The sequence below is a fragment of the Bos indicus x Bos taurus genome, chromosome 2 (assembly GCF_003369695.1).
Source record: "Bos indicus x Bos taurus breed Angus x Brahman F1 hybrid chromosome 2, Bos_hybrid_MaternalHap_v2.0, whole genome shotgun sequence".
Classification (NCBI taxonomy): Eukaryota; Metazoa; Chordata; class Mammalia; order Artiodactyla; family Bovidae; genus Bos; species Bos indicus x Bos taurus.
The window spans coordinates 120198793-120224965 of record NC_040077.1 but is presented as its reverse complement, the minus strand read 5'-3'; the positions used below and the strand labels follow the sequence as shown (position 1 = coordinate 120224965).

The window sequence follows — 26173 nt, the reverse complement described above, 5'->3', positions numbered from 1 at the left end:
ACCTGGTCACTCTCCTGCCATCTTCCCAGGGTGGGGGGTGCCCTACTTGGGCCCTGGCCAGGCTTTGGCCCACTTCCCACCCTTATTCTGCTGAATCCCTTGGCTACAGGGCTGCTCCCACCCTGGGTTCTGCCCCCTGGCAGTGAGCCTCCAGTCTAGCTCTCTTTGGCTCAGAGTGATTTCCAGGGGCTGGTGGCTCTTGGACAAAATCACTTTGGGGCTCAGATTGGGGGTTTTATAAAAACAGGCTGATATCACAGATTCTCCATGGGCTCTGGGGTCTCCCCAGATACCCTTTCCACATACCATCTCCTCCATATGCTTCCTTCAGTGCACTTTCCCCTCTGAGGTTCCTGCTTTACATGTACTCAGTTCTTCTTATACCTGTTCTCCCCGTAATTCTTTCTCCTTATTCCCTTTATCTAGCCTTTCTATTTTCCTTAGACTCTTAAAAGCACCTCCCAGCATCCAGATAGCAGTGGCAGAGACAGACTCTTCCTCCCTGGAGGATGTGAACGAATGGAAGTAGGAGGCACCCCACTGGTTCTGCTTGGGTGTGGAACACAACTTCGGGTCAGTCCACTTGCCAGAGCAGAAATCTCAAATCCCTTTTGCCTGGAATTGTGGTGAGGGGCAGGAGGGGCAGGAGGGCACCTCCTAATGTCAGCAGCTAGAAACACGCTAAAATACTCATGTGCAAAGGGCCAGGGGAGGAGGCTCTGGAGGAGGCGGCAAGGATGGAAGCGTGGTGCTATTAAGTGTGAGATAGCTAGGAGAGGAGACTCCAGAGTATCTAATGGGGTCTGCTCTAGCTAGACTTCTCGGGCTCTCCCACCATCTGCTGTGGCTTCCTCTCCATCCCCTAATCTGGGCCTAGGGCCAAAGCAGGGTAAGGACACTCATCTGGTACATTCAAACTGCAACAACGAAGCCATCAGAAAACACATTTCTCTGCTGTGGTCTTTCTTTTCTGCCTATTTTATCCAGGAACTTCAACCAGACATTGTAGGGAATAAGAACACAGGTTTGGGATGGGGGTGAGGGGTGAGGATCAGGTTCAGCATTCTTGTCTTTACCTGCATGACCCTGGATAAGACACTACTTTCTCTGAGCCTCAGTTTTCTCAACTATAGAATTGTGCCTAATAAGAACCCTCCTCCCAGCTGGAGGAGAAGATAAATAGGCAAAATGCTTTGGACAGCATGCGGTGCCTGGCAGATGGCAGGCAATGTGCGGTCATGACTGCATTTTGGAACAGTGTGTAGTCACCCAGAAGGCCTCACGGATGACATTTTGCAAACCACTGCTTTAGGGAAGAAGGCAGAAGGCTGCAAAGACAAAGGGTTGTTTGGGGGTCCTTTTTGGTCCTCTGTGTGTTAGAGACTTCGAGTTGCCATGGGGCAACGGTCACTTAGATAGTGGGTCTAGGTTGCAGCTGAGCTGATCCTGATCATTTTCTTCTGTTTGCTAGTTCCACTTGTTTGCCCTTAATAATTTCACATGCATCTCCTCCCCACATGGCCCTGTGGTGTCTGAGTCACCAGGTAAGAAAGGCATTTTCTGGCTCTGCTAAGTATTTCCACTCTCCCCAGACCTCCTTGAGGGAACCCATCTCGCATCACTGCTTCTCCAATGATGCACAGACATCTGCCACTAACATACGCCCTTGTGCCCATTCTTGACTTAGCACCCTGGCTGTCCGACCGGACCACGCCAACACGTCCTCCTGGTTAATGAGTAGTCAGGTGGCACCTTACCTGCACAGTCTGCCGGTCAGGAATGCCGCTGTACACAGAAATGTGGGGCCCCGTGGGCCGGCCACTGCCCCCACCACTGCTACTGCTGCTGCTGCTGCTGCCGCTGGCACTGCTGGTGACACTTGTGCTGCTGGGTGTATGGGGGACTGGCAGCTCGTCCTCCATGGCCTATGGGATGGCACAGTCAGGGTGCTCAGGTAGCGGATGAGCAGGCAGGTGCTGGGAGGAAAGAGGCAGAAGGGAAATGCTTAACAAACTAGAGAACACACAAGTAGGCATCTGTCGCCCCCAGCCTGTGGTGGGACCTCTTCTGAACCGAGGTCTTGAGCCACCCCTGCCATCAGGACAAGGCTCGCGAGGCGAGATGTGAAATCAGGTCAGCCCGAATCTAAACCTTATGATCTGTTATTCTGCTCGGGGAGGTGAAAGACAGCCAGGGAGGACCCCCTGTGATGGGCTTCCTTAGGGGGCATCCTTCGCACCAGCAACCTGTTAATCAGTGGGTGGAGAAACTGGACATCAGAGAAATTATTACTTGTCTGTATTTACACAGGCAGTTCTCGAAAGAAATGGGAATTAAAAAAATCTAGAGAGAACAGAATGAGAGAAAGAGGCAGTAAAATAAACTGTAAAAATAAATTATTTAAATGTGATATATGTGACAAAGTCTTCAGCTGAAATGCACACCAGGATCTCACATGTTGTACAGCATGGCCAAGAAATTTTTAAAAAAGAACAAAATTAAATTTTAAAAAGCTAGGGGAAATCACTGCTTAAGGACCAGGTCATGAGTATTGTTTGCTTTGCTTTTGTATTTGTCTCGTTTGCCAAGACAGAAGAGCTTCGAGTATGTTTGGAGTCTGTTTCCTTCCCAAAGTACTCAGCGAGTGCTCCCTGGTCTATGCTGAGCAGGACACCACGTTGAGCAATGTGGTGAAAACCACAGGCTTTGGAGTCAGAGAGACTTGGGTTTGAGTCCTGGCTCCGCCACTTACCAGCTGGGAAGCCTTGGCAAGTCACCCTTCTCTAATGTTCTGTCTTAACCTGGCAGACACGAGACTGATGGATTGTTGGGAGGATATTAACGATAGAGTGCTAAGTGGGGAGTCGAGCATATACTGAGAGTTCCTTATGCACTGGCCATTGTGGTTATTAAAACTGTCCCCAGCCTGGTTCCCACTGTCCAGTTCCAACAGATCGATCCTCTTCCAAGGTGGAACTGGCAGAGTCTCCTGGAACTTCTATCCTGGGCACTAAGGACGGAAGTGCCAGAAATTCCTTCAGGGACCATTGTATGCTTGGGATTCAGAACTGGAAGCTGTGCATCCCTTCAAGGCAATGTGATTGGGAGTGGAGAAGAACTGAGAAAAAAGGAAGGAGTCAGGGGAAAGTCATGCCCAGGTCTCAGGTCAAGTTCCTCTCTTTTTCTTCTTTCATGCTATTCCTAAAAATCCTAATATATATGTGTGTGTATAAGCTTTTCCTTCTACCCACTCCTCCCTATATCTAAAAACCACACTTCTTCGTCATTCTATCATAGAATTCAATTCTCTGCTTGCAGATTATGCCAACTTAATAAATGAAGAAAATAATAATATATTGAGAACCTTAGTGCAAAGAACTAAAATAGTCATTAATAACACCCTGCCATCTTCTTCTCAACATGCTCAGTTTGGAGGTTGTCAGCATTCCTCAGGATGCTGTCCTCAGACTGGGCAAGTTTTACCACGGGCTGCACAAAGTATGGGTGAAGGCTCAAGGACAGGCAGGTTGGAGGTGAGGAAACCCAGGTTACTCCCAGCGGAAGGCAGCAAGTGGAAGTTCAGAGGCCTACGGCTTCCAAAGCAAAGCAAACAATACTCGTGACCGGGTCCTTAAGTAGTGATTTCCCCTAGCTTTTTAAAATTTAATTTTGTTCTTTTTAAAAAATTTCTTGGCCATGCTGTGCAACATGTGAGATCCTGGTGTGCATTTTGGCTGAAGACTTTGTAACATATATCACATTTAAATAATTTCTCTCCTGTATGAATTTTCTGATGTCTACTGAAGTTTGAGCTGTCAGTAAAGGTTTTGCCACACTCAAACAAAACATGTGAGATCCAATTTCCCAGATCAGGGATTGAGCCTGCGCCCCCTTGCATTGGAAATGTGGAGTCTTAACCACTGGACTGCTAGAGAAGTCCCTCTCCTAATTTTTATGTCTGCTTTTACTGCCACAGGGCAAGGCCGCCCTCCATGAATTCTCTTTGTCGTGAACTGCACTCAGCTCTAGGACTCATTTTGGCCACTCACTTGTTAAGAATGCTTATGATGATAATGGTGGTGCAGGCTGATGAAACAGCAAAGCCAGCAAGTATTTCCTGTGCTCCGCTCAGTTGAAATTTACCTTATGTTCTATGGAAGGAAGGGTTGGCTTAATAAAAAGCGACAGACAGAAGGCATACTTCTGATCTTGCAGAAACTGACAACCTAGTTGTAGAGATAAGGCTCTGTTGGAATTAGGAGGCTTACCAAGCAACAAGTCAGTAAATGAGAGTTACGTTCAAACTTGAAATATCCCACAGAATCTCAAAGTCTTCTTTTAGTTCAATGCCCACCTCCCTTTTCCAAACTGTTGACCAGAATTGGGTTTCAGTTCTTGCTTTGCGTCCCACCCTAGGAAATCTCAACGGAAGTAGTACACTTATAGACATAAACAAATAAATGAAACAAGGCAGCAGCCACAGCAAATAAAGGAGGGGGCAGGCTACATCCTGAGTGGTCAGGCCTTGGCTTGACTGTGTTTTTGCAGTGGCCAGGGCAGATCTTGGGCACAGTGTACACTCAATTCTTGATGAGAAATAAAAGAAGACAACATTCTAAAGACGGCAAGGCATTTGTTTATGGAAAAACTGCACAGGCAAGATAGCAGCTGCTCCCATGTGAGAGAGAGAGGGGGAAAGAGAAAGAGAAAAAAAGAGAGAGAGAAAGAGACAAAGAGAGAGAAAGAGAAAGAGAGAGAGACAAAGGAAGAGAAAGAGAAAAAAAGAGAGAGAGAAAGAGACAGAGAGAGAGAAGAGAAAGAGAGAGAGAAAGAGAGACAGAGAGAGAAGAGAAAGAGAAAGAGAGACAGAGAGAGAAAGAGAAAGAGAGAGGGAGAAAGAGAGACAGAGAGAGAAAGAGAAGAGAGAGGAGAAAGAGAGACAGAGAGAGAAAGAGAAGAGAGAGGGAGAAGAGAGACAAGAAAGAGAAAGAGAGAGGGAGAAAGGGAGACAGAGAGAGAAAGAGAAGAGAGAGAGAGAAGACAGAGAGAGAAAGAGAAAGAGAGAGGGAGAGAGAGACAGAGAGAGAAAGAGAAAGAGAGAGGGACAAAGGGAAAGAGAGAGAAAGAAAGAGAGAGAAAGAGAAAGAGAAGAAAAGAGGAAAGAGAGAAAGGAAAAGAGAGGAGACAGAGAGAGAAAGAGAAAGAAAGAGAGAGGGAAAGAGAAAAGAGAGAGAGACTGACTTCAGCAACATGGGACACAGTGTTTCCTGAACTCTCTTGCCTGTCTGCCCGTTTCTTCTGCTCCCAAGCATGCCTCTCCCTCCTCTCTTCTTCGCCTCAATCCTGGCTTCTGCACCCCTCTTCTGTCTTGTTGACTTTTGCCCCCAGCGCCTGGTTTCCCCATTCTTGTTGCTGCCCCCTCAACCCCATCCTTTCTCACCCCCATGCTCACAGCTGCCCTCCCTCCCCCCCGCCCCCCACCCCCCACCGTGTGCTCACACTCACCTCTCCTCTTGAATAGTATTCCCCTCTCCCTCTCACCCCATTGTCCTCCTCCCATGGACCCTGACTGGCTACTCCAGTTACCCAGAGGCGCTCTCTCCCTACTCCTCCCCTCTGTTTTCTCTCCCACACCCTCTCCCCGATGCTCACTCTTGGTCCCACTCCCCGGGCTCCAGCTCCCTCTTCTCTCTCTTGCGGTCCCCCTGCCTGGCTCTGTCTCTCCCCCAGGGCTGACCAGGCACGTCCTCTTTTTCATTCTCAGGCACATGGAGAGGAAGGGAGACTCCCTCTTCCTCCCTTTCTGCTGGCTGTTTCTCTCTGTTCTAGCTCTCACTTTTGAAGGCTACCACTGTCTCTCCAGTTTCTCTCTCTCTCTCTCTCTGGCTCCCTTGCAGTCTCCTGTGGAGCACAGAGGAGGGAAGAATAGACTCTGCCATACAGACTAGGGATCACTTCAAAGGAGAAGTAACCTTTGAGCTGCCCAAACCTACATTGTGTCTCTGCTTTCAAAGCACGAAGCTGCCCAGTCCTGCCTTCCACTCGTCAAAACTTCTAAAATGTTCCCCAATCAACACGTTCCTAGTTTTCCCACAACCTGAACCTCTGATGAGCATCTATAGCATGTGAGGTATGGTTGCTAAGTACTGGGAACTGAAAGGAGACATGGACCCTCATTTCAACATTCATAACTTTTGGAGACTTATCAGAAATGATGACACCTAAGCCCTGTAGCCCAGAAAAAAATGCACAGATATATAAAAAATGTGCTTACAATTGTAGAGGTTAATGAATCTTTAGAAGCCTGCCCCTTAACTCCTGACTCCGTTTCTTAGTTGGTGGGGATTGGGCATAAAGTACAAATTTAAAAATAACAATAATGTTGCCCACCCTGATATGAGTTCCAAATGCGTGGTAAGAGCACACGTACTGGCATTCAGAAGAGTGGTGTGTTGAGGGATGTGTGCAGTGTGGTGCAGGGAAAGAGAAGGAGGGTTTCCCTAGGTTTCGCACATGCAGAGTAGTTACTGCTGCAGGTGAACAGATCACCAGCCTTTCCCTCTGCCCATTCTCTGGTGCTCAATCGTCCCAGGAGAGGAGACATGCTAAAGAAGACAGAGCATGGATTTAGGAGTCCAGTAATCCTGGCTTTGGGAATGCCAGCTCTACTGTGACTAGCTGCATGGCCTTGGGCAACCACTATCTATGTCCAGAATTTTCACCACTCCAAACACAAACTCCATCATCATTTAGCAATAACTGAATGTCCAGCCCCTGATGAATTCTAATCTACTTTCTATCTCTATAAATGTCTCTTCTAGATATCTCATATAAGTGGAATCCTGTAATATTTGACCTTTTGTGTCTAGTTTATTTTATTTAGCGTGTTTTCAAAGACTGGAGAATGGAATGGCAACCCATTCCAGTATTCTTGCCTGGAGAACTCCCAGGGACAGAGGAACCTGGTGGGCTGCAGTCCATGGGGCTGCAAAGAGTGGGACATGATCAAGTGACTAACACTTTCACGTTTCGCTTTCACTTTTCAAGGTCTATCCGTTTTGTAGCATGTATCAGAATTTCATCCCTCCTTACGGTTGAATAACGTCCCATTGTATGTATCTATCACATTTGTGTATCAATTCATCCATTGATGCACACTTGGGTTATTTCCACGTTTTGGCCACTGTGAATAACACTGCTATGAACATGGGTATACAAGTACCTGTTTGAGTCCCTGCTTTCAATTCTTCTTGGGTATATACTTAGGAGTGGAATCGCTAGACCATAAGACAGCATATTAAAAAGCAGAGACATTACTTTGCCAACAAAGGTCCATCTAGTCAAGGCTCTGGTTTTTCCAGTGGTCATGTATGGATGTGAGAGTTGGACTGTGAAGAAAGCTGAGCACTGAAGAATTGATGCTTTTGAACTGTGGTGTTAGAGAAGACTCTTGAGAGTCCCTTGGGCTGCAAGACGATCCAACCAGTCCATCCTGGAGGAGATCAGTCCTGGGTGTTCACTGGAAGGACTGATGTTGAAGCTGAAACTCCAATACTTTGGTCACCTGATGAAAAGAGCTGACTCATTTGAAAGGACCCTAACGACAGAGGATGAGATGGCTGGATGGCATCACCGACTCAATGGACGTGGGTTTGGGTGGACTCCGGCAGTTGGAGATGGACAGGGAGGCCTGGTGTGCTGCGTTCATGGGATCCCAAAGAGTCGGACACGACTGAGTGACTGAACTGAACTGATGGGAGTTCAATATTTAGCTTTCTGAGGAACTACCAAACAGCTTCCCTCAACTCCATTCTTTGATATTCCTGTTGTCCCTGCACCATTTGGTCATTCTCTCTGTTCTTGGGCTCTCACAGTTTCCCCTCTGTTTCTCAATGTGGCATATGGACGCCCATGAGCTGACCCTGCCTGCCTCCCTGGCCTCACTTTCCACACCACACTGTCACTGGAAACGGCATGATTCCCAAAGACTTGAAGTTTCGGACATCTAGTTATTTCTGACCTCCGTGCTTTTACTTATGTTACTCCCTCCTCCCTGTAATGCCCGTCTTCCATTTGTCACTAAACGAGCTCCTCAGATCATCAGAACAACCTGAGGCTCTTCTGAGAAAATTTTACTGAACACAGATTCCTCTAACATTTGTCTTGCTTACTTCAAACTAGGTTTTAATTTCTCCCTTAGAGCCGTCCAGTTGGTTGGCTATTCCATGACACTTTGTGCTTACCTCTCTCCTAGATCTTGTAATGTCATGTCACATGAAACTGATCTGCTTATATGTCTGTCTTTCTCACTAGACTGTGAACTTCTGGGGAACAAGGATTATATCCTGTTTTCCCATTTATACCTAGTGTTTTATTTCATAAATTTTTGTTGAACAAAATTGCGTGAAACATACCACACTCCATCCTACTTCTTGCTGGAAAGCTTTGCTTAATTTCTATCTCATCTGCAGAATTCTCACCAACTCCTTTAAAGCATACACCACTGGTGTTTTAATTCCAGTACCTTCCATCAGTATCTGCACTAAAATATTGATTATTTATTGAGCACCTATTATGTATCAATCTCTATAGTAGATGCTTTATAAATATACATGATCTCTCTTACGGGATAGATTTTATCCCAATTTTGTCAATGAAGAACTTATCAAAGTAACTTATCTAAGGTCATCACAGAACTGGGATGCAAATTCAGTCTGACTCCAAAGCCAGAGCTCTTCCCACACTACACCCTCTGAGATGTCATTCATGATCTCAGCTTGAGCAATTATTTCAATGACACTGGCCAAAGTCTATACCGGAGCAAACTAGATTTTCAGAGGTGGCAAAGAATTGTGGTCACTAAATTTAACCCCTAATTATTAATTAATGTCTATTAAATATTGCATACTTACAAAACAACCTCTCTCTGTATATAATATAGGCTTCCCAGGTGGCTTAGTGGTAAAGGATCTGCCTGCTAATGCAGGAGACGGGAGTTCATCCCTGGGTTAGGAAGATCCCCTGGAGTAGGAAATGGCAACCCACTCCAATAGTCCTGCCTGGGAAATCTCGTGGACAGAGGAGCCTAGCAGGCTACAGTCCATGGGGCTGCGGAGAGTTCGACATGGCTGAGGGACTGAGCACGCATGTATATAATATACAAAGGATAATACGCAAGGGCACTCACTAATCAATTTAAGAAATCAAACATTACCATAATCCCCCTTGTTTTCCCTATGCAAAAATTGAAGCCTAGCATTTGGGGAAGTGAGTCACTTAAGGAGATTGGGCTTCGCTGACTGTCCTCCAGAAGCATGGACATGGAGGCATCCCTGGCAAACCTACTGGACCTGTGGTTGAATTTGCTCAACTGGAGGACTGGAGTTTGTCCTAAGGAGAAATCTGAAGCTAGGGTCCTGCCATATGTCACTTTCTCACTGGTCTCCTGGTGGAAAGGAACTAGGGTTAGAAAGAAACAGAGTTAATTAGTAAGCGTAGAACAATATAGCAGCTTCTAGACATTTTTGACTACAGTCCACTCTTTGAAGCCAAGCTTGCAGGGCCTTCTGCCCCGAAGCTCTGCTCTGTGGGAAGCAGCAGATGCTCTGAAGGCTTATGGGAGCCACGGAGGCACGGGTGGAGTCTCCTTACACCCCCACCCTGGGGCCCCACATGAGAAAATCCGAATACTTTAAACTTAACTCGGCTTTCAACATTTCACATACCCCTATTCAATTTCCTTTTCAATTCCTACCCTTATTCCTCCCTTCTCCTAACTAGTTCCTTACTTCTCCCCCAAGGCCACCCATCCCTGTGGACTCCCACTGCAAACCTAGCCAGATCTGGTTAAATGGCTCACGTCTAGAACTGGTAGTCTGTTTTTCTCGGGGTTCCAACTCACTGTGTAGTTTTGTGTGAGCTGGCACTCCAAAGGCTGTGATTGGTACTTTAGTCATTTCCCCTTCCCCACCGTGAGGGACCACTTTGAATGATATGCTGACTGTAACTGGCTCCGATAGTGATCTGATTACAGGTCCCTGCTGCCCAGAGGGCCTGAGACCAGCAGCTGGAGAAACACTGATGGTTCTGCCCTCCCAGGAGCCACCAAGTCTGGGGAACACTAGGCTTTTGTCCCGAGGGTCAGGGAAATAAATCCATTTGCTGCGGATTACAGCTGTGACCGGGGTTCCAGGGAAGTAGAGTAGAAGAAACTGAAAACAGAGCTCTCCAAATGGAGCTTAAAGCCTTGGGGGTGGAGTGGGGTCGGCTTCCCCTAATGGAAGTGGAGACTGACTGATGGGAGATGAGCAGTCTAGTGCCCCTCAGAGGCTGCTGGCGCGGGGATGGGGAGTTTGAAGAGGCAGAGGACAGTGCTCTTTGCTGCGGATCTGCCTCTCCTCTGGCTGCTTCTCTGTCGAGGTACAAGTCAGTGTTAGCAAAGTGTTCAAGCTCTCTAGACTCAGGGGCCCGAAAGGAGAACTCCTTGCACTTCCCTACAGTTTCTGCATCAACATAAGTGTCCTGATTTGCACTAATGTGATTATGCCTCTGGCAGCTGTCTGAGGTTACTGATACACTGGAAACAGCCCAGATGGATTTAGCTCAAACTGCTGTGAAAAGTTCTTCTCTCTCCCCAGTCCTCTATATGTTGTCTCCTTTAGTGTCTCTAGAAACCCAACTACATAAAAGAAGGCCCACAAAGGCAGAAATGAAGGATGAGAGTTTAAAACTGGTCACGTAGTCCTAGCCATCAAAATAGAACAATTTCACTGTGAAATAGAACCCAACAAATAAAAAAAAATATTTTTAAGAGACGCACTGAGAGATGCGGTTTCAATTCCTGGGTTGGGAAGATTCCCTAGAGGAGGAAATGGCAACCCACTAGGTATTCTTACTTGGAAAATTCCATGGACAGAAGAGTCCATGGGGTCACAAAGGGTCGGACACGACTAAGCACGCCCATGGGATGCATCTCTTTTATTTTGTACTTGGAAATAATTTTAGATTTATAAAGTTGGGAGAATAGGCAAGAGCTCCCATATACTCTTATGAACCACAGTATAATCATCAAAACCAGGAAAGTCACATAGATACACTGTTATTAAACAAATTACAGACCATATTTGGTCCTCCTTTTAGTCCTTGGAATGGGCTTCCCTGGTAGCTCAGTCAGTAAAGAAACTGCCTGCAGTGCAGGAGGCCCGGGTTTACTCCCTGGGTCAGGAAGATCCCTTGGAGAAGGAAAGGGCAACCCACTCCAGTATTCTTGCCTGGAAAATCCTATGGACAGAGGAGCCTGGTGGGCTCAGTCCATGGGGTCACAAGAGTCAGACACGACTTAGTGACTAAACCACCACTGGTCCTGGATACCACACAGCATTTGATTTTCACGCCTCCTCAGTCTCCTCTGACCTGTGACAGTTTAGTTCTGTCTGGTCTTTTATGTTATTGACATTTTTTGATGAGAACTGGTCAATTATTCTCCCGACTGTTCTTCAATTTCAGTTTACTTGGTGGGTTTTTTTTTTTTCCCTCATGATTAGATTGAGGCTTGGAGAAAGCAATGGCCCCCCACTCCAGTACTCTTGCCTGGAAAATCCCATGGACAGAGGAGCCTGGTAGGCTGCAGTCCATGGGGTTGCTAAGAGTCGGACACGACTGAGCAACTTCACTTTCACTTTTCATTTTCATGCATTGGAGGAGGAAATGGCAGCCCACTCCAGTGTTCTTGCCTGGAGAATCCCAGGGATGGAGGAGCCTGGTGGGCTGCTGTCTATGGGGTCGCACAGAGTTGGACATGACTGAAGCAACTTAGCGGCAGCAGCAGCAGCAGATTGAGGTTAGCCTTTTTTCAGCAAAGTGCTGCTGTGTCCTTCCCAGTACCTCATCTCCAGGGTGATATGTTATTGGTGATGTTAACCTCAGTTACTTGGTTAAGGTCAGAACCCTATAAATTTAAATGAGCAAACTTTTTCTGAAACCCCATTGTTTTGTTTGTAATTTACAGACAGCAGACTCTATCAAGTGTTTCTCTAACAAGCTGGTGCTGGCTGGCTGAAGAATATGAAGGGGAGAAGGATCTGATCTCTTTTGGAAGGAACATGCAGATAACGCCATGTTATGTCGGCCCTGGGTGTTTGGGGATAGAGGCAGCCTTAGCCCCACTGCTCTAGGGCAGGGCAGCTATATAGCCTGCATCTTCTGTGGCAGGACCGGCACTTCTGAAATGGGCCTGAGAGCAAATATTTTAGGCTCTGCTGAGACCACTCAGCTCTGCTGTGCAAAAGCAGCCACGGACAAGCCCTAAGAAGAGTGTGGCTGTATTCCAATAAAATATTGGTTACGAAAAGGAGGTGGGCTGGGTTTGGTGCACAGCCTGTAGTTTTCAGGGCCCCTGGTTTGTGCAGACCCACACGGCTGACTGCACACCTGCAGCAGGCTGGCTGACAGCATGGGCTCTGGTGTTAGAAAGACCTGGGTTCAAATTCTGAGCAGGCCACACACTAGCCACGTGTCCTTGAGCAAGTTATATCATCTATTGGGCCTCAGTTTCTTCAGCAGAGAAATGAGACCCCATTTCCCTCATAGGCTGGTTCTGTGGGGTAAATGAGATATCTGTAAAGCACCGAGGGCCACGCTGAGCAGATGGTAAGCACGTGCTGAACGTGAGGAGGCAAGCCTGATTTGGGGTTTGGAGAATGATTACTTTAAATGTGGTCAATAGTGAAGATCCCAAAGGTTGTTTCTGTCATCAGTCACAGTCACATTCAGAAGTCTCTTTATAAAGAACCATGGTCTGGTCTGTTTTATCTGTTTACATTTGCGCCTGTTTTTAAAAGGCCGTTTTTCCAGAAGGCTCTTCAGGAATAGAAGATTTAGACAGTTGATCTCCGTAGTAAGTACTGTGCTCTCGAACCAGCCTGCCTGGGCTCCACCTTCAGCTTCTCAGTTTGACTCCAAGGAAGTTAGGAAGTTCCCCCCGCCACCCCATCCAGGCTTTGGTCTCCTCAACTGTAAAACTGGGGTAACGATATCACCTTGTAGGGTTGTTCGGAGTATTAGATGAGATAATACAAAGATAGCAGTTAGATATGTAACTGGCACTTAGTAAACTCTTAATGAATGTTATTTGCTGCTATCATGATTATTATTAATTGCTATTATTGTTGACATTATTAAAGGTTCTTCAGTCTTAACTCCAGGGTTTGAAGATGGATGCTACTCTATTGGTTCAGACAAACTTAAATCCAGTTGTTACATTAAGTTGGTGCCTAATGTTGGGACATTCATCTCTTTAATTTCCCAGCCAGCCATCATACACTGTATCTGTGTCCTTTTTTCTCTCACTTCAAATACTCCTTGTTATGGGCTGAACTGTGTCCCCTCAAAAAGATGCCCGATTCCTAATGCCGACATGTCAGAAAGAGGCCTAATTTGGAAGCGCTGTAGATATACTAAGCTAACACGAGGTCATACCTGCATAGGGTAGGCCCCTCATCCAATGACTGGTGTCCTTATGAAAGAGTGCAGTGTGAAGAGGCAGACACACAAGAAGAGAAAGCAGCCACGTGAAGATGTGGGCAGAGAGTGGAGTAATGTTTTCATAAACCAGGGGATACCTGGGGTCACCAGAAGCCAGGAAGAGGCAAGGAAGCCTGTCAGGGGGAGCATGGCCCTGCTGACCTGGATTAAGACCTTGACTTTGGATTTATAATCCCCAGAACTATGGGACAACTATGGGACACAGTGGCTGCTGTTTGAACAGCCTCCTAGATTACGGCACAGACTCAAAAGAGAGTAGGTTGTTGTTGTTTAGTTGCTAAGTTGTGTCCAACTCTGCACTCTCATGGACTGTAGCCCACCAGGCTCCTCTATCCATGGGATTTTTCAGGAAAGAATACCGGAGTGGGTTGCCATTTCCTTCTCCACAGGATCTTCCCAATCCAGGGATCGAACCAGCATCTCCCGTGTCTCTTGCATTGCAGGTGGATTCTTTACCCACTGAGCCACCGTAGGGTAAAAGAAGACTCTTTTATGAGAAAAAGATACTTTGATTTCCACCAATAACCTCAAAGTTAGAAAACTCTTCTTTTGTATGCCTGGGGACAAAGTAAACTCTTCATCTGATGGTTTCAGTCCGTTTTCCCCTGTATAGTTTTAGCAGAACTCTGCCTTCCTGGGATTTGTACATGTAAGTCTCAGGAGCCAAGGCTATAAAAAGGCCTCTATAAAAACCTCTGCATACTAAGTTTCTCTGCCAAGCTCACATCCCCCTCCCCATTTCTAGTGCATTCCATTTTCTGCCACCCCATCTCAGCCTTGAACTGGCCTGACGTTGGGTTAAGTCACAGTAGGCTAGTCTGTCTACTATTGCTACTTTCTGACAAGCATTACTGAGCTAGGACAGAGATTAGGGGAAATAGCCAGGCTTTCAAAGTAATTGTTCAAGGACATGGACATTTATCTATAAAGTGTTTGGTTTTTTTTTCCGGTTGTGCTGAGTCTTTGTTGCGGGGTGTGTGTGTGTGTGTGTGTGTGTGTGTGAAGGGAAGAGCTTCTCTTGTGGTGGAGCACAGGCTTTAGAGAGGACGGACTCTCTAGTTGCCGTGTGTGGGCTCAGTACCTCTGAGGCATGTGGGATCTTAATTCCCCAACCACGGATCGAACCTGTGTCCCCTGCACTGGAAGGTGGATTTTTAACCACTGGACCACCAAGGACGACCCTCTATAAAGTCTTCACCAGACGTATTTTCTCTTCTTGTCCTCTGCTCCAAACTGGATATACCTTGGATCTACCGGTGGCCCTGTAGCTATCACTCGACTTGGCATTTGCTCACATTATGAACACCAGGGTCAAGAGTCCCTTGAAGAAGCAGGGGCTATGTTGGGGCACTGCCATTTGAACATGCTCCCCCCAGAGCTTACTCCAAGAGTGTAGCCTTCCTCCTTCAGAGTTTCCTTTATTATTCGCTATGAGGAGCTTAAAAAATGGGGCTTTGAGATATTATAGAGAGATAGATAGCCTGGGGTAGAAGTGATACCTCATACTCTTGGTCTGTATGTGAATGATCTTTTATGCACTAGGAGGCCAGTGCCCTTAGATCCAGTGCTGGTAACTGATAATTCTTGCCATTCTGGGGGTACCTGCTTAGTGATAGGAGCCTGAAATGCATGATCTTATTTATTCCTCACAATAAACCTATGATACAGGGATTATGTCTTCAATTTCCCACAGGAAAATTGAGGTTCAGAGCACTCTAATAAGTTACTTGAGGCCATGGAGCTTGCAAATGGCATGTGCTCTGAAACCAGGGTTGCAAGTCTACATACAAATGGCAGAGTGACTTATGTGCACTCCAGTCTAGGTCTCTCTGGGCCAGTGAATTTCTTACCAGTTTAACTTGGCACCTATGGCCTTCTGTCTGATAGACCATCTCACAGGTGTTATCTCAAGCAGGGTGTCAGTACACAGCAGATCTGTCAACTGTAACTCTCCCCAGGCTTGCCTCTGTGTATCCCAGAAATCACACCTGGATTTAGGGTGTGTCTAACATTTGTAAGCCTTTCCTGTACCTATTTTCAGATAATTATCTTATTTAGATATAAGTCTGGTCCTGTTCGCGTTGTTTACAAAATCATTTGGGGGATGAAGGACATCTACCTTTCCTGAAAGTCCACTATGTGCCAGGCACAGTCTCGGGGAGCAACATGATTTAGAAGAAAAAAGGAAGAGTTCTGTATTCAGAGAAGGCTACTTCCATTCCTGCCTCTGCTCTAGCTGGGAAACCTTCGGTTACTTAAGTCCATGGGCCTCAGTTTCCTCATTTGTAAACAGTGCTACTGATATAGATTTTTAAGACTGATTGGAAAAATTGAATAATAAAATGCAAGTACAATTTGCAGCACAGAATAGGCATTTAATAATGATCAGCCTCCTCACCTGCTTACTCTTTCTGGCATTGTTTTGGAGTAGTAATTACTGATCATTACTGCTGAGGAAGCAGGGTAATAAAAGCAAAGACATCACTTTGCTGACAAAGATTCATCTAGTCAAAGCTATGGTCTTTTTAGTAGTCATGTATGGATGTGAGAGCTGGACCATAAAAAAGGCAGAGTGCTAAAGAACTGATGCTTTTGATCTGTGGTGCTGGAGAAGACTCTTGAGAATCCCTTGGAAAGCAATGAGATCAAACAAGTCAATCTTAAAGGAAGTCAACCCTGAATACTCTTTGGAAGGACTGATTTTGAAGCTGATGCTCCAATAGTTTGGTCACCTGATGCGAACAGCTGATCCATTGGAAAAGACCCTGATGCTGGGAAAGATTAAAATCAGAAGGAGAAGCGGGTGACAGAGGATGAGATGATTGGATGGCATCATAGATTCAATGGACATGAACTTGGACAAAGTCCTGGAGATGGTGAGGGACAGGGAAGCCTGGCGTGCTACAGTCCATGGCATTGTGAAGAGTTGGACATGACTTGGCAACTGAACAACAGCCACCACTGCTGAGGAACCTGCTGAGGAAGCAGGTTCTGAGAAGTCACACAGCTTGTCCAAGATCACACAGCTACTAAATGGCAGAAACCAAAACAGTCTGAATCTAGAACTCAAGTCTCAACTGTCATATGGGAGCTCCTTGAATGTGGAGAAGGGAAGACCCTCAACAATTTGGGCTTTTAACCCTTTACAATTATTGAACATACTCCTATTCTAGGCTGATTATAAACTCTTCCCCAGCATCCTAAAAGCCCCTTTCTCAAATCTAAGATATTTTCTTCCTAAGCAAAGGGCGGCAGAAAAAAAGGAAAAAAAAATCCCATCACACAGGTGAAACTAGAAGAGGTGATAACTATGTAGATTTAACCATGGTATGTACGATGTGTGTATGTGTGAGAGGGGCAGGTTCATGCATGCGCACTCATGCACATGTGTGCTGGGAAGACAGGCGGATGGTATGAGACCAGAAGCTTGTTAGCGTCTGCTAGTTTTAGATTAAGTGCCCCACACTACCCCAGGCTCTGAGTGGTAACGGTGCTTTAGAAAAGCAGAGAGTAAGTGATCAATAAACATTGTTCTTACGGAGACACAGATGTAGAGAAGAAATGTATGGATACCGAGGGATGGGGTGGGACAAACTGGGAGATTAGGATTGACATATATGCACTACTATGCATAAAATGGGATTCCCTGGTGGCTGACAGTAAAGCGTCTGCCCACAATGCGGGAGACCCAGGTTCGATCCCTGGGTTGGGAAGATCCCCTGGAGAAGGAAATGGCAACCCACTCCAGTGCTCTTGCCTAGAAAATTCCATGGATGGAGGAGCCTGGTGGGCTACAGTCCATGGGGTCGCAAAGAGTCGGACACGACTGAGCGAATTCACATGCATAAAATAGATAACTAATAAGTTATAACAGTGCTATAACCTACTTTATAGCACAGGGAACTCTACTCAATGCTCTCTGGTGACCTAAATGGGAAGGAACTCTAAGAAAGAGGGGATATATGTATACATATAATTGATTCACTTTGCTGTATGGCAGAAACTGACACAACATTATAAAGCAACTGTACTCTAAACAAAAATGAACAGAAAAATGAAAATAAAAATGGGTCCTGGAGCTACTTTTCATGCAGTGATCGGCTGGTCAGTTCGCAAGGTGTCTGGATGAGTACTCAGCCAACATTATACTGTGGACAGGTATTGAGCATCCTTCCTCCGCCCACTCCTCTCATCTCCTTTGCAACAGCTCCCTCCTTAGGCCCTCACTACTTTGGCCCAGCCCACCGGTTAAAGGACTCAGCCATTCCTAAGAGGGTTTCTCTTGCTGTGTGTCTGCCCTAGCAACTTGTCCTGGCAGCCAGTTCAGAGCTTTGGGATCACAAAGCAATTCAGAGTTTCCCCCACTCCCACACCCATCCCCGCCCCAGCCCAGCTCTTTCCCTCATTTGTCCCAAAGAATAGCCTCTAATTGCTATTAACCTTCCCCTCAAGCGGAAACACGGCCTGTCTGTGGTCAGCCTGTGATCTACTGTCACCACCAGTCTTTTGCTTCCTATTGTATTTGGAATGTTATGTTCTATCCCATTTTATACCCATATGTTTGCTTTATTTCTTTTGGCATACCTGCTGGCTTTTAGCTTCTGGTATTTTTAGACCATCTTGCTACTGTTTGCAGAAGAAAACTATCTAAACAGGGGTAGATCCTCTTCAACTTTCCACTCTTTCCAGGCAAGTGTACATTTACCTTACTTTCCCCCTCATAATTATAAAACTTCAGTAGCTAATTGTGATAGCTAGAATAGGACTACAGAGTGGAAACTGTAAGGAGATAGACTTCAACTCAACAGAAAAAAAGTGCTTACTAACAGTTGGAGTTGTTAAAAGTGGAGGGCTGCTTTGTGAAGAAATGAGTTTTCAGTTGGTGGAGGCATTCAAGCAGAGGGTGAGCCAGGACTGTGGGATCCATGCAGTGTTGCCTCTAGGGTCTCTCTCTCTTTTTAAAGATTTTTTTTAATGTGGACCATTTTATAAAGTCTTTATTGAATTTGTCATAATATCGTTTCTGTTTTATGTTTTGGTTTTTTAACCACAAGGCATGTGGGATCTTAGCTCCTCAATCAGGGATCAAGGACCAAACCCACACTCCCTGCCTTGGAAGGCAAAATTTTAACCACTGGACCACCAGGGAAGTCCCTCCAGGGTCTCTTTTTAACTCTGGTAGTGTGTAACCATGAAAATCTTTTACTGGACACCAGAAATCCAAGTGAAAATTCAAGCTTTTAGCTTATTTTTAACACTCACATTTATGAACATTCTAAAATACTAGTCTTGTTTTTCAAGCAACAGGACAACTCCTAACTGGTTTTCATCATTCAAGTTACTAACAAAAAGAATAAATTCCATTAGTGTAAACTTCTTGATTCTCATCATCTACTCAAATGAGAAACTATTGTTCTTATTTCGTGGACATGGCAGCCACAAAGGTAGCTAAGTAGAAAGGCTGATCATTTCTTTTGGACCTCAGAACACTGGTTAAACACAAAACTGGCTCACCCAACCAACATCCATCCTCTCCATGTTTGTTGAGCAACTATCATGTGCTTGGTACTGAATGAAACACAAATATGATTCAGATATTGACTTTGGAGTTAGCAGTTTATGAGGAGAAATAAGAAAAGTACATAAATAAATATAAGAGGAATTGGCAAACATTTTCTGTAAAGGGCCAGACAGTAAACAGCTCAGGCTCTGAGGGCCACATCTAGTCTCTGCTGCATACTTCTTATTTGATCTCCCTCCCCCAACCATTCCTAGTCTGCTGATTCCTGAAATGTAATAAGGTGTAATGTGATAACCTACTGTCCAGTTAGCTAGAAGTTTCCCTTGGAGTGGGCCTTCAAAGATGGGTTTGACTGGGACTCGGGAAGTGGGGAGGTTGCATTCTAGGGGGAAGGAGATTATCCCCATTACACACTGTCCCCTCTTCTCTATTCTTAGAGCAGAGGTTTTCAAGGAGTGGGCAGTATCACTTGGGCACTTATTAAAAATGCTAATTTTCAGGCCCACAGTGATTCCCAAACTTTAGCATACCTGAAAATCCACTGGAGAGTTTGTCAAAACTGACTGCCAATCCCACCTACTGATCTCTGATGCAGGTGGTCCAGGCACCACTATCGTATCATCTCTCAAATCTGTACATAGCGGTTTGGAAGCTTTGCCCTGTACCAGGCTCATGCCCTTTAGTCCATGTACACAGAAAGGGGCTTTGAGCTACTGTAAGTTGGCTCAACTTATCATGTGGACCACAGCCTAACTCAATCAAACTATGAACCATGCCATGTAGGGCCACCCAAGACAGACGGGTCATGGTGGAGAGTTCTGACAAAATGTGTCCACTGGAGAAGGGAATGGCAAACCACTTCAGTATTCTTGCCTTGAGAACCCCACGAACAGTATGAAAAGGCAAAAAGATAAAACACTGAAAGATGAACTCCCCAGGTTGGTAGGTGCCTAATATGCTACTGGAGAAGAGTGGAGAAATAACTCCAGAAAGAATGAAAAGATGGAGCCAAAGCGAAAACAATGCCCAATTGTGGATGTGACTGGTGATGGAAATAAAGTCCGATGCTATAAAAAACAATATAGCATAGGAACCTGGAATGTTAGGTCCATGAATCAAGGTAAATTGGAAGTGGTCAAACAGGAGATGACAAGAATGAACACTGACATTTTAGGAATCAGCAAGCTAAAATGGATGGGAATGGGCAAACTCAATTCAGATGACCATTATATCCACTCTTTGGGAAAGAATCTCTTAGAAGAAATGGAGTAGCCCTCATAGACAACAAAAGAGTCTGAAATGCAGTACTTGGGTACGTGCCCCTTTCTGAGTACATGCACTACAGGGCACGAGTGTGGTACAGGGCAAATGATCTCTGTTCGTTTCCAAGGCAAACCATTCAGTATCACAGTAATACAAGTCTATGCCCCAACCACTAATGCCCAAGAAGCTGAAGTTGACTGGTTCTATGATGACCTACAAGATCTTCTACAACTAACACCCCAAAAATATGTTTCATCATGGGGAATGGAATGCAAAGGTAGGCCGTCAAGAGATATCTGGATTTACAGGCAAGTTTGGCCTTATAGTTTTGCCAAGAGAACACACTGGTCATAGCAAACACTCTCTTCCAACAACACAAGAGACAGTTATACACATGGATATCACCAGATGGTCAATACTGAAATCAGATTGATTATATTCTTTGCAGCCAAAGATGGAGAACCTCTATACAGTCAGCAAAAACTAGACTGGGAGCTGACTGTGGCTCAAATCATGAACTTCTTACTGTAAAATTCAAACTTAAATTGAAGAAAGTAGGGAAAACCACTAGACCATTCAGTTCAGTTCAGTTCAGTCGCTCAGTCATGTCCAACTCTTTGCAACCCCATGAATTGCAACACGCCAGGCCTCCTTGTCCATCACCAACCCCCGGAGTTCACTCAAACTCACGTCCATCGAGTCGGTGATGCCATCCAGCCATCTCATCCTCTGTCATCCCCTTCTCCTCCTGCCCCCAATCCCTCCCAGCATCAGAGTCTTTTCCAATGAGTCAACTCTTCGCATGAGGTGGCCAAAGTACTGGAGTTTCAGCTTTACCATCATTCCTTCCAAAAAAATCCCAGGACTGATCTCCTTCAGAATGGACTGGTTGGATCTCCTTGCAGTCCATGGGACTCTCAAGAGTCTTCTCCAACACCACAGTTCAAAAGCATCAATTCTTCGGCTCTCAGCCTTCTTCACAGTCCAACTCTCACATCCATACCTGACTACTGGAAAAATCATAGCCTTGACTAGACAGACCTTTGTTGGCAAAGTAATGTCTCTGCTTTTCAATATGCTATCTAGGTTGGTCATAACTTTCCTTTCAAGGAGTAAGCTTCTTCTAATTTCTTGGCTACAGTCACCACCTGCAGTGATTTTGGAGCCCCCAAAAATAAAGTCTGACACTGTTTCCACTGTTTCCCCATCTATTTCCCATGAAGTGATGGGACCAGATGCCATGATCTTTGTTTTCTGAATGTTGAGCTTTAAGCCAACTTTTTCACTCTCCTCTTTCACTTTCATCAAGAGGCTTTTTAGTTCCTCTTCGCTTTCTGCCACAAGGGTGGTGTCATTTGCATATCTGAGGTTATTGATATTTCTCCCAGCAATCTTGATTCCAGCTCGTGCTTCCTCCAGCCCAGCGTTTCTCATGATGTACTCTGCATATAAGTTAAATAATCAGGGTAACAATATACAGCCCTTGACGTACTCCTTTTCCTATTTGGAACCAGTCTGTTGTTCCATGTCCAGTTCTAACTGTTGCTTCCTGACCTGCATATAGGTTTCTCAAGAGGCAGGTCAGGTGGTCTGGTATTCCTATCTCTTGAAGAATTTTCCAGTTTATTGTGATCCACACAGTCAAAGGCTTTGGCATAGTCAATAAAGCAGAAATAGATGCTTTTCTGGAACTCCCTTGCTTTTTCCATGATCCAGTGGATGTTGGCAATTTGATCTCTGGTTCCTCTGCCTTTTCGAAAACCAGCTTGAACATCTGGAAGTTTACGGTTCACGTATTGCTGAAGCCTGGCTTAGAAAATTTTGAGCATTACTTTACTAGCGTGTGAGATGAGTGCAATGATATGACCTAAATCAAATCCCTTATGATTATGCAGTGGAAGGGACAAATAGATTCAAGGGATTAGATCTGATAGAGTGCCTGAAGAACTATGGACAGAGGTTTGTGACACTGTACAGGAGGCAGTGATCAAGAACATCCCCAAGAAAAATAAATGCAAAAAGGTAAAATGGTTGTCTGAGGAGGCCTTACAAATAGCTGAGAAGAGAAGCAAAAAGCAAAGGAGAAAAGGAAAGATAAACCCATCTGAATGCAGAGTTCCAAAGAATAGCAAGGAGAGATAAGAAAGCCTTCCTCAGCGATCAATGCAAAGAAATAGAGGAAAACAACAGAATGGGAAAGACTAGAGGTCTATTCAGGAAAGTAAGAGATACCAAGGGAACATTTCATTCAAAAATGGGCATAATAAAGGACAGAAATGGTATGGATCTAACAGAAGCAGAAGATATTAGGAAAAGGTGGCAAGAATACACAGAACTATGCAAAAAAGATCTTTATGACCCAGGTAACCATGATGGTGTGATCACTCATCTAAGCCAGACATCCTGGAGTGTGAAGTTAAGCAGGCCATAGGAAGCATCACTATAAAGCTAGCAGAGGTGATGGAATTTCAGTTGAGCTATTTCAAATCCTAAAAGATGATGCAGTGAAAGTGCTGTACTCAATGTGCCAGCAAATTTGGAAAACTCAGCAGTGGCCACAGGACTGGAAAAGGTCAGTTTTCATTCCAATACCAAAGAAAGGCCATGCCAAAGAATGTGCAAACTTACTGCTCAGTTTCACTCATCTCACATGCTAGCAAAGTAATGCTCAAAATTCTTCAAGCGAGGCTTCAACAGTATGTGAACTGAGGACTTTCAGATGTTCAGGCCGGATTTAGAAAAGGCAGAGGAACCAGAGATCAAATTGCCAACATCCACTGGATCATAGAAAAAGGAAGAGAGTTCCAGGAAAACATCTACTTCTGCTTTATTGACTACACCAAAGCCTTTGACTGTGTGGATCACAATAAACTGTGGAAAATTCTCAAAGAGATGGGAATACCAGATCACCTGACCTGCCACCTGAGAAATCTGTATGCAGGTCAAGAAGCAACAGTTAGAACTGAACATGGAACAGACTGGTTCCAAATTGGGAAAGGAGTATGTCAAGGCTGTATACTGTCACCCTGCTTATTTAACTTATATGCAGAGTACATCATGCAAAATGCTGGACTGGATGAAGCACAAGCTGAAATCAAGATTTCTGGGTGAATATCAATAACCTCAGATGCAGATGACACCACCATTATGCCAGAAAGCAAACAGGAACTAAAGAGTCTCTTGATGAATGTGAAAGAGGAGCATGAAAAAGTTGGCTTAAAGCTCAACATTCAGAAAACTAAGATCATGGCATCCGGTTCCATCACTTCATGGCAAACAGATGGGGAAACAATGACAACTGTGACAGATCTAATTTTCTTGGGCCCCAAAATCACTGCAGATAGTGACTGCAGCCATGAAATTAAAAGACATTTGCTCCTTGGAAGTAAAGCTATGACAAACTTAGTATATTAAAAAGCAGAGACATTACTTTGCCAACAAAGGTCCATCTAGTCAAGGTTATGGTTTTTCCAGTAGTCATGTATGGATGTGAGAGCTGGACCATAAAGAAAGCTGAGCACCAAAGAATTGATGCTTTTGAACTGTGGTGTTGGAGAAGACTCTTGAGAGTCCCTTGGACAGCAAGATCCAACCAGTCAATCCTAGAGGAAATCAGTGCTGAGTATTAATTAAAGGACTGATGCTGAAGCTGAAACTCCAATACCTTGGCCACCTGATGCAAAGAATTGATTCATTGGAAAAGACCCTGATGCTGGGAAAGATTGAAGGCAGGAGGAGAAGGGGATGATAGAGGATGAGATAGTTCACCGACTCGATGGATATGAGTTTGAGCAAGCTCTGGGAGTTGGTGATGGACAGGGAAGCCTGGCGTGCTACAGTCCATCAGGTCACAAAGAGTCAGACACGACTGAGTGACTGAACTGAACTGAAGTTGATGACTTCTTCCTCTGAGGAAGGGGCTTTGAAGCTTGCTAGGCTCATCTACTGGAGGCAGCTGCTCACTGCTGGCGGCTGTGAACTTGGGAGGGCATTCCTTTCTGCCTCTTGGTTATTGGCATGCATTCTGTCTTACTCCTGATACATTTGTATATTTTTATCACTGTTACCAAACTGTCCCCACTGCATTGAGCTGGGGACTACCTCCATTGATCAGGCCAAAAAAAAAAAAAAAAAAGTGCCTTTATTTTGGGATTTAAATGACTTCTAAAAATTCAGATGTGGAATTCAGAGAGACTGAGCTGAAGAGGCAGGTGAAGAAGGGAAAGACAAGCCAGAGGGAGTTCACAGAGGAATCTTAGAGGAGGCTGTGGCCAACCAGACACGGGAGGAGTCATTAATATGGCAGACATGAATAGCAAAAGGCAATTAGCTTGCTGGGGTTTGCAGCAGCCAACGAAGTATGCAGTTCTCCAGTGGAGAGTCTGGTGTAATGCAGGGTCATTGCTAGGAAACTCAAAAAGAGGACAAGATAAGGGAGGTTAGAGGTGGGAAAGCCATCTGGGACTAGCAGGAGGGGAAAGGAAAGTGTTTGTAGTCTCCATGGCAACTCATTACCCGGAGGAAATGTCCAGGTGTAGCTGTACACCTGTCAGGGCTTGCCATGCTCTTATTCAAGGAAGTGATCTTGAAAATGATCTAGGTGCTCCAAAGTGCATGCATGTGTATGAGCACTCAAGTGTGCCTGTGCACATGCACACACACACTCACACACAAATGTTCTCTTCACATTACTCTTCATTCATCAGCCAATTCCAACTAGGCAGAAGGATAGGCTGAGGACTGCCTGGCTCAGCAACAATAAGACCACATGCCTAAACATTGGTAGGGTCATCACAGACACGATCCCAAACTTCAGTTTACAGGGCTTCCTTAACACATTGGAAAGCATGGTTGGTTTTCCTGTTTCATGCCTCATTCACACGCACATTCTCAGGTCTGTTCCTTGCAGGCATTCTGCAGCCATGTGAATGGATGCTTATCTGCCTGCATACACTCTCCAGACACATTCATTTGTTCATCATCACCTGGATTCATTCTCATTTATTAAGCACTATCTCCTGCTTCTAAAAATCACTTCAAATGTCAGAGTTGCTTCCATAGCTTCTGTTCCTGCTGTCTGCAGGATCTGCTAGCTTTGTCATTCTCTTAATAAAGGAAAATGTACCAATACTGGCTTGACTGAGTAAAAGCCCAACCCGAAGCAGAATGTCCTACCGTGGGATGCAGGTGTGTGGCTGTGGTGTCCCCGCCTTCAAGACCATCCCCTTTATCTCTCTTTGTTTCACTCCCTCTCTCTTCCTGCACAATGCTGCAGTCACATACATACTCCGAGCTGGGGGAAAAAAAAAAGACAGCCTAATTTCCTGATGATTATGTTGTTACCTAGCAACAGCCAATCGGGGGCTGGGCTTTTTGCCTGCAGTATTTCATGCAAATAGTTTGGAGAAATTGCAGGGTAACCCAGGCTGCTTAGTCTGTCTTCTCAGGGGACGCATTACAGAATAAAACCAAGCCAAAAGGGGGGTGACTGAAGCCAGTCACATGCCTCAGATAGCAGGCCATCTGATTGCTTTTCCTTTCCCTCTCTGCCCTGCACCTCCTAACAGAACATGAGGTTCCACAGACAGACACTCATGGAGGCCAAAAAAGTTGAAAAGGGGCTCATTAGCAGCCATCTTTACCCTGAATCTCTGTGCTGATAACCGGAGCTCAGAACCACCTCTGATGCTCTGGAAACCTACTTTCCTGGGAAGGCAAGAAGGCTGTGCTCTAGTAGCTGTCTGTGCAGGATGTGATGGAGGAGCCTCCACAGCCCTCTGTTCAGAAAGGAGCTAAAACCTCGTGGTTCTAGGCTGATTTAAGAGCCTCATCTATGTACCACATATT

General features: G+C 45.3%; 1 protein-coding gene across 4 annotated transcripts in view; it reads right to left on the bottom strand.

The window, feature by feature from the left end:
- PHC2 (polyhomeotic homolog 2) overlaps window positions 1–26173 on the bottom strand; it is a 113615-nt gene that overhangs the window by 46890 nt on the left and 40552 nt on the right. For all 4 annotated transcript variants that reach the window (XM_027516548.1, XM_027516546.1, XM_027516549.1 and 1 more), the window contains exon 2: window positions 1758–1976. In XM_027516548.1, coding sequence (XP_027372349.1) covers window positions 1758–1922 — 165 coding nt within the window. In that variant the 5' untranslated portion in view covers window positions 1923–1976. The remainder of the gene's footprint in view (window positions 1–1757; window positions 1977–26173) is intronic.